We start from the raw sequence: 9,230 nt of genomic DNA, 5'->3' as shown, positions 1-9,230 counted from the left end.
TAAACATTGGAACAGGCTGGCCAGGGAAGTGGTTGAGTCACCATCCCTGGAAGTATTTAAAAGACGGGTAGATGAGGCGCTTAGGGACATGGTTTAGTGGGCATGGTGGTGTTGGGTTGACGGTTGGACTCAATGATCTTGGAGGTCTCTTCCAACCTTAATGATTCTATGATTCTATGATCTCAAATAAATGCCAGAAAAGCTTTTACGCCAGAATTTCACATGTTCTCTCTAAATACTTCATGACCTAAAGGAAGGTGATTTTGTTACATTCAGGAAATCTTCCTTTAAATATGTTGCTGGCAGTATTTTTCACATCCCTGTTTCAGCAAATACCAGAGATGTTACATTAGAACCAGGGATTTGTTTGTGTGGCTCTCCTTTTACAAGAGGGAAATAACTAGTTAACATGAGAAGAATTTAAAAATCACCTGCAATAGCTTTTCCATACATAAAAGCATCTTGATTTTAAGGTCAGAATCCTCTAAGTCAGGAAGTAAACGCTATTATCAAATTAAAGGGTTGGGAGAATCTCCCATTTCCTGACAGACCAGGCAGTCAATTTCTAATCCTTGAGTGGCTGGACCTTTCATCTGTCACTGATCCAGGGCTGAACGGCATTGTTCACTCTTTTCCTGAGGTCAGGCCAATTTGCAAGGGAGGAAGAAGGAAACATTTCTCTCGAAGGATTTTTATTTATTTATTTATTCTTCAAAACCTCAGAGGCTTGGAATGCCAAAAGGCTGCCCAACAGAGAGTGATTAGCCATCAATATCACAGCAGGGGTGATCAAAATTGGATTATATCTGACTTTGTATGAAACGCAAACTTCCAGAGAGCAGCTCAGCTTAGAATCCCAGGTCGTATTGCCCTGGAAGTGCTTCACGTGTCTTCCAGTCTTTTTCCCAGACGCTGCAGGATTTCTGTGGGTGCTGCAGAGTGCATGCAGACAGCTGAGCTCCTGCGTGCCCCTCGGCTGCTCGGGGGAAGAGAGACCCCAAAACAGGCCACAGCTTCCAAGGCGCTGCCTAAAGCCTGCTTCCGGAAGCTCACTTTCTGAGGGATTTTGCATGCCACTTTTTTCCCCCCAGAAGTTGCACTAAAAGGAAAATCTTTGTAAAGCATGAGAACACTGGAGCTGATTTTGTCTGGTATCAGCTTCCTTGGCTGCGGGAGATCCCTGCCTTGGGAGCGGGAGCATGTGCACAGGCAGCAAGAGCGGCAGTCCGGTGCTGCTGAGCGGGGAGTGCAGGCACTGGGAGCTTCTGGGACAGCCGGGGCTTCCAGGCTGGCACATGGCAAACTGCCCTGGAGTCCTACCCGCTGGAACCTAGGCGCCCTGGGGCACAGGGAGGTCATCCAGCCCGTGTTTCTGGGAGAAGTCCCCTGAAACTACCACCACCACAGTGGTAGTGGTGTCACTGTATTGGCTTAAGGACATGGGCCAGGTAAGGCTTGAAGGCAGAATTAATATTTTTTGTTAGAGCAACTGTAAAAGTAGAAAAACTAGGCAGCCTTCAGGCACACAAGCCATTCTCCATGTCTCCACTTCCATGAATTTTTGTGGTTTACATGGATCCTTAGTTTTGGTGCTGAGTACTCCTCTCAAGAAAATTTCTGGCCACCTCTGCCAGTGGGGCACGAGGATGTCCTTTTCTCCTTTCTCTGTCTCACATGAGAGTGAAATCGTATTTTCTGTTTTTATCGCTGGCTAAAGATTCATTTTTAGCATAGTCGTGAGTTGTAAGTAACTTACAGCCTGAGCAGTGGAACTTGGCTCCCAAACCTTTTGCAAACTTTGAGCATTTCTGACATTCCCGGCTAGGAATTTTGTGCAAGCCTTTTCATTAAAAAACCTGCCAGAAATATAAATTTCTCTGGGTTTTGAACAGCTCAGATCCAGAGTTTGCTTCTTGCTCTCCCTAACTTCAGTGTCAAGTGCATTTATCATTGTTATTTGACAGAAAACTCGAATGGTTAACGTTTTGGATTGATATTGTATGAAGGTACATTCCTTGCTTTTATGGAGATCTAGCAATTAAGACAAATATTTGTTCTTGAGATCTTGCAGCTTGTAATTGCTCTCTGCGATAGAATGATATGTTTTCTTTTATCGCCATTTCTGATTACATAAACAAACGAAAGAAAGAAACTTCTGTGGGACTTTTTTTTTTTTTACAACTTCTGTCTAACCTGTCTGTACACTGTTGTACACTATGCTTCCATCCAGTCTGTAGCTTGAGTTTCTTGGATATGGAAAATACATGTCTGCTTCTTAAAAAAAATTTGTTAACAGGACATTTCCAAGTTCCCAGACAAAGATTATACAGTGCTGGGTGAAGGTGGAATAATTCTGAGCGGAGGTCAGCGAGCACGAATCTCACTAGCAAGGTGAGTGTTTTGCTCTCTAAGTAGTGTACTGTTTCATGTATAAGGAAAGTATTATGACTAAGCATTTAAATACATGTGAACCAAGTCCTGCTAAATAAATATCCTCCAGGTATATCAGGAACTTCATTTTACTATCAGAAATCTGAGTTTTGCTATGCAATTGTGTTTGTGATACACTTGCATATTTATTTATTGAATTTTAAAAGTTTGCCGTCAGATGCATGCTATGGCTTAGCTGAAGATGAACCTTTCCCTCCCTGATGCAAGATGCCATTTGGAGATTCAGACCTTTAAGTGTAGGTTTCGAAGTACCAAAGAAACCCATACAAAGATACAAATAAGAAATATTCCAGGATCTTTCCCTGCTATGACACTTCTACAAAGCAGTTTATATATTGATTAATGACATGCTCCCTGTCTGCAGGTAGCAAAAATGAAAAAAATGCCATGTTTCAAAAAAAGTTGCTAATAGTTTTGGTCTTTTTCTGTTGTAAAAAGAAAAAGTGGAAAGCAATGGCTAGTCAGTACGTATGAATAATGGTCTGGCCTTGTCTGTTTGACCTTCCAACGTTAGTAAGTAATTTTGAAGGTCTACGGAACAATAACATAGGTGTTTGTCTTATAAATTAGCTATGTGTTTCAGCGGAATCACTTAGCTATCATCAGAAATCCAGTAATGATAGCTCTGATGTGTAAATGGCCCCATTTATTTCTGTGCCAAGTGCAAATTGTGCTGGTTCCCATGCTCAGAAATGCTGGGTAGAAGTAAAATCACATTATGGTGACCCGCACTGGCATCCCATGAAAGATGTGCCTGTCTGTGTAAGGCTAAAAGGTGGGTTCATTAAAATAGAGAGGCTTTCAGTGTGGATCTTTCTAGTGGATTTGTGAGAGGGAAGAGGCATATGGATGGTTCTGTTTTATGCAGTAAGAGAGGAAGGAGGAGCAGGCAAAGCTTTCAGAGCAAAAGAAACCCCAACCAACAAAACCCACTTAGATTTTAATTTAAAATGCAACATTTACGTGAAGTATTTCCTAGATTCTATGAATAATCATGTCTGTCACTTTTCAGATGGTCACAGCTCATTCACTGGAGGGTCACAGAATTGATACAATATATTTATTGTCAGCTATGTAATTATTATTTTTAAAACAATTAGATGTCCCAAAGACAGTGGCTGTATCTGCTTTACATTTTGTTTGGGCTCCAGTCTAAGCTCAGCATACAGCAAGGTGTGCAGGTGTTGAGCTGTGGGTGGCAGATGAAGCTCTGAGAAAGGTAGAGGAGAAAATTTAGGATTACAGCTCCAGGTTGTACCCATCTGCACTGGCAATAAGCTGGACGTTATTTGCTTGAACTGGCTGCATACACGTGTCTGGTGTACTCTGTGCAAAGTGAGAATGAGACTGTGAAATGAGAATCCCTGCTGGAAGTGCCATCAACCAGCCGTCATGAGAAGCAAATGGAGATTGCCTGAGTCCGTCTTTCTTACAGAGCACTGGCAGTGTCTGCAGCTACAATCGGGGGAAAGGATGGACCAAGGGAAAAAAACAGTGCATGCCATGGGTTTGAGCTAGCTCACTGGCCCCATACCCTAAAGCCAGTCATGTATAGCTACTAAGTCCAACATAGAAATTAAAGCAATAATTTGAGTGCTACCATTATTTCAGGAAAAAAACTGCGAACTTTTTGCTGATGGAAGTGCCAAGAACAGTGTGAGCTTTTTGTTGTTGTGCAGCCACTACATCATAATGTATGGTCAGTGAAATCCATCGTGACAAAGGATTTTTCAATAAAGTTGCTTGGTTTATTAGCATAATAAACTATTATTGAGGGCTTTTTCTCCTGGTGGTTAAATATTTTCACACTGTTTAACATAATGATTTTAAAACTCATTTTTAGGGTACTTTAAAAAGTACCAAAATGCAGCTGTCCAAATTTTCTTTACTAATTATACCCTGATTCATATCATATCATGATTTTCATACTCACGGAGGAAGGCAAGGGGCCTTTTTTAGCTTCTATTGAAATTGATTTAAAAAAAAAAACCCTCTTAACCACAGGTTTAGGTCTCAGTGAGCCACGTCCAGGCACATACAGCTTAAGGTCCTAATTCTACAAATAGTTTTTTGTGTCCTGAACTCAAAATATTGTACAGTGCCATTTCAGATAATGTTTGCAAGATCGTGGCTCACTAATACACTTGTCTTTGCTCACCAGTTATTTCCAAGTACTTTTAAAATTAAGTGCTGGGACCTAAGTAATTTCACACACATGTATGTAATATTCCCTCAGGCACCAGTAGACTTTACAGTGGGTACTAAATTCCCATTTAAATGGTCATTGTACACCGATGGGGACTGTCAGATTCAGGCCATACACAGGTCTTTAGAGTAACCTGTGTAAAAGGCAGCTGTATAACTTTCTTTGATTGCACAGAAATTAATGGAAAACTGAGTTAGTTTGTAGTGTGGTCTGCAGCAAGGAAAGGCTTTATTGAAAGGCGTCTTATAAGCACGTTTAGCGTTGAACTCCGGCTCCATATTGATGCTGTAGAAAAGTCTATCAATTACAGGGTTTTGAGACAAAACTGTAAAGACATTATTTTTAAATTATATTTATGTAAATTTCTAAGACTTGTGAAAGTTAATGTCATTTCCTTTTTCTCTGTTCAGAGCAGTGTACAAAGATGCTGATTTGTATCTCCTGGATTCTCCTTTTGGACATTTAGACATTTTTACAGAAAAAGAGATATTTGAAAGGTACCGTATGTTTTGATAGATTGTATTTAAGAATCCCACCAAGCAGCACAAAGTAAAACCAAGAACAGAAATTTAATAACAGTACAAAAATACTGAAGTGATCAAAAACATACCTTTTGGGGATGCTTATTTTTAGGGATTCTCATGACTGAGTATTTTGTGTTAGCAGTAGGACAGCGTAATGTGCTGGGAACAAGCCTGGGCCAGGTGTGAGCATTACTGCTCCCTCTTCCATCTCAATGTATTGAGCCTGCTATAATCTATTACTCCCAGAGTGCATGGCTTTATATCTGGTGTGTCTGTGTACCAGAAAGGCTTTAATTTTAAAACACTTCCCTGCTTTGTAAGTACACATTTTTACAAAAAGCTATATTTTGTCTTGTTTTTCTAATCACTGAAAGACTGGTCACCTGAAAGTGCCCACTGACCAAGAGATTGGCAGCAGGTTGGCCAAAGACAGAGGCTTTTGGCTTGTCCTGGTGGTGTAGCTCAAAACAGTAAGGACACACACTACCATCCATGAGCTTTTCAGTCACTGTAAGTTTGAAGTTTTGAAATAGAGCTAATACTTCTAAGTTTGGTAGCAAAAGATCTAAGTAACCCTAATATGAAAAGAAATATTTCATTTTCATGTTGAACTGTGCTTTTTGGATTGACCTGAAAATGATTATATTTTCCACCATTTTTGGTTCCTGCAATAAAGTACTCACCCTTTACACATCTCAGCCTTACCACCTCATTTGTAGTTTGAGGGAGCATCCAAGACTGCTCATACTGGGAGTGGAGCAGGTAAAAGCAAGTAGATTGAAAGTGAAAGGGATAAAAGCAACATTTAATCATGAAGAAAAAAATCTGATTTTTAACACTTTCATCTTTTATAGCTGTGTATGCAAGTTGATGGCAAATAAAACTAGGATCTTGGTTACTTCAAAACTGGAACATTTAAAGATTGCTGACAAAATATTAATTTTACATGAGGGGAGCTGCTATTTCTATGGAACATTTTCTGAACTTCAGGGTCAGCGGCCAGACTTCAGCTCAGAGCTGATGGGATTTGATTCTTTTGATCAGTTCAGTGCAGAGAGAAGAAATTCAATTCTAACCGAAACTCTTCGACGATTTTCCATTGAAGGAGAAGGCACGGGATCACGAAACGAAATAAAGAAGCAATCTTTTAAACAAACATCAGATTTTAATGACAAAAGGAAGAACTCCATAATTATTAACCCCCTTAATGCAAGTAGGAAGTTCTCAGTAGTGCAGAGGAACGGGATGCAGGTCAATGGGATAGAAGATGGCCACAATGACCCACCAGAAAGGAGGTTCTCACTGGTACCTGACTTGGAACAGGGAGATGTAGGTCTGCTTCGGAGTAACATGCTAAACACTGACCATATGCTGCAAGGTCGGAGGAGGCAATCTGTGTTAAGCCTGATGACGGGCACCTCTGCAAACTATGGACCAAACTTTTCCAAAAAGGGAAGTACAACATTTCGGAAAATGTCTATGGTGCCTCAGACAAACCTGTCTTCTGAGATAGATATCTACACCAGGCGTTTGTCTCGAGACAGTGTCTTGGACATAACTGATGAAATCAATGAAGAGGATTTGAAGGTATGTGTTGATTTACATTCATCTTGGTTTTTCATACGGTGATAGTTTAGTGCAATATACTCCTTAAATATTTTTTTACCTGACTATGTCATTCCTAATGCAACACTTCTTTGTGGAATATCTTTTTAGAATATCTGTGATTTTTTTTAACTCAAATATCATCTTAAAATCATTGAAATCCTCAAAAATTTATTTTGCCTGATTTTTTATAGTTTTTGAATGCTACCTGTAGAGGATTTAAATACAGAATTTTAATCTCCTGCACTTTAATCTACCTTTAAGATTACTTATGCTAAAATTAAATTTGAAACCAAAACATGGAAAAACATTGTTTTAAAACATTTATATAAAATCGACATTTGAAATGTCAAGGCTCATGGAAAGAATAAAATACGTTTGAAGTACTAGCACAGTTTTTAAAACTGGAATTTGATCATATTTGACAAATTTGTCAGACTGCTTAGCTCTTATGTTCTGATACAGATAATGAACAGAGGAGTAAGCTGGATTTTACTCTGTTTTTATGGATGTGCTGGCAATTATGTAATTAAAGTTGAGTTTTATACCAAGAACTGGACCAAATTCCTTTTTTCTAATAACTATCAACTGGTCATGATGAACTCCTTTCATTTTTAAAACCGACAGCTGGTTTTCACAGGATAGGAAAATTTTCTAAAGTAGTTTCCTAGGTGGAAAAAAGTCTACAAGAAATATTTAAACTCATAATTTGCTGAAGCACGGCCCATTTTTTCTTTTGCTTTATTGATCTTAGACAAAAAACCCTCAGAGTATTTACAAATTTACTCTAACAGCACAATAATAATCTCCATTGAAAGAAAATAGCTATTGATTAACCATTTCTGGGCTTCTAGTAGTGCTGGACAAATCTTGGTTGTTTCTTGCAGAATGGTCTGAAAATTTCAAATCATCTCTAAACTGTGTTGTTATATCAAAGATGACTCAACTGGGCAGTACCTTCCTCTCCAGCCATTATCAGCCAATTTGAACGCTGCAGTTCAATTATTTGGAGTGAGTTAGTAGAAAGAATGACAGCATTCATGTGTCAGAAATTCTCATATATAGATACTATTATCATTCTGACTATGGTCTTATCAATTCTTTGACAGGAATGCTTTACTGATGATGCTGAAAGCATGGGTACTGTTACCACATGGAATACATATTTCAGATACGTTACCATCCACAAAAGCTTGATTTTTGTTCTAATTTTGTGTGTGACTGTCTTCTTAGTTGAGGTAAGAAAATCTGCACTTGATGTCATGTTACTACAAATGAAGTTTGTTCAAACTGTGTTGTTTGTGATGGATAAAGCATCAAGACATTAACTCACGTATGTACCGCTTATTGGCAACTGCTGTTAAATGATATTGCAATGACTCTTCTACTGTTCAGATGAGCATTTCTCACCAAAGATAGTGATTAGTGCATGGCAGCAGAAGACTCACCTTCTCAAATTATCTTGGTTATTTTCTGCTGTGTGGTACCATAAATAAGAATTGTTGCCCTATGCAGGTCTCTTGTTCACATGTGAATAATCTTCCATTTTCCTTTAAAATATATCTCTGTAGAGCTTTGGGGGTTAACAACAATAATTACTACAATTTTTTTGATGAGCACATACATAAATTCTGGAGAACTGCTTTCAAAAATGAGTTTGTAGCTTTGCTCTTAGTGAAAGAAGAGTGGTTAGTAAGGCAGAGCTGAATGCCTGTGACGGCATTTAAAGATGGATGAGGTGTTCCTGCAGCATGCAGAGAAGAATTTTTCCAAGTACAGTGGAAAACACTGTCAGAAAAAGTGCTGAAGAACATCTGCCTGATCATCCACGTCTGACTATTTTTCTTGTAACAGAAATTGCCTGCTTTTTGTCCTGTCTCCCAATTTAGGAAAGACTTTTAGCTTATATATAGAATCTCATAGTGTCCTCTTTTACAATTAACATCCTAAATCAAGTGTTTTTCTGAGGGAAGGAATGTGTTTCGGAGAGAAGACTGGGAGATTAATGAGGCTGTATTCATATGTCAACTTATAAAATATGGTACCAATTTCTCTTGGCAGTTTTCAACACGAATGAAAGAAGAGAAGAATCCATTAGGAATATAGGACTAGTTTCTGGCTGATTGTGTCAGTGAAATGTTTTTAGCAGTTCTGTGATTGGCATTCACACTTCTAGTATCATCACACCTGGAGAAGGTTACGATTGATGGTATCCTGAATTTACACTAATGTTATCATAGAATCATAGAATCATTAAGGTTGGAAGAGACCTCTAAGATCATCGAGTCCAACCGTGAACCCAACACCACCATGCCCACTAAACCATGTCCCTAAGTGCCGCATCTACACGTCTTTTAAATACTTCCAGGGATGGTGACTCAACCACTTCCCTGGGCAGCCTGGTCCAATGTTTAACCACTCTTTCAGTAAAGACATTTTTCCTC

At 39.0% G+C, this 9,230-nt stretch overlaps 1 protein-coding gene across 1 annotated transcript in view; it reads left to right on the top strand.

Moving 5' to 3' along the window:
- CFTR (cystic fibrosis transmembrane conductance regulator (ATP-binding cassette sub-family C, member 7)) overlaps positions 1-9,230 on the top strand; it is a 125,428-nt gene that overhangs the window by 74,171 nt on the left and 42,027 nt on the right. Inside the window, exons 16-19 of the mRNA XM_009324103.1 lie at positions 2,297-2,391; positions 5,068-5,154; positions 6,036-6,768; positions 7,896-8,024. Coding sequence (XP_009322378.1) covers positions 2,297-2,391; positions 5,068-5,154; positions 6,036-6,768; positions 7,896-8,024 — 1,044 coding nt within the window. The remainder of the gene's footprint in view (positions 1-2,296; positions 2,392-5,067; positions 5,155-6,035; positions 6,769-7,895; positions 8,025-9,230) is intronic.

This window comes from Pygoscelis adeliae, unplaced genomic scaffold (assembly GCF_000699105.1).
Source record: "Pygoscelis adeliae isolate BGI_AS28 unplaced genomic scaffold, ASM69910v1 Scaffold24, whole genome shotgun sequence".
NCBI classification, from domain to species: domain Eukaryota; kingdom Metazoa; phylum Chordata; class Aves; order Sphenisciformes; family Spheniscidae; genus Pygoscelis; species Pygoscelis adeliae.
The sequence above is the reverse complement of the archived record's forward strand: the minus strand, read 5'-3'. Positions and strand labels throughout refer to the sequence as shown.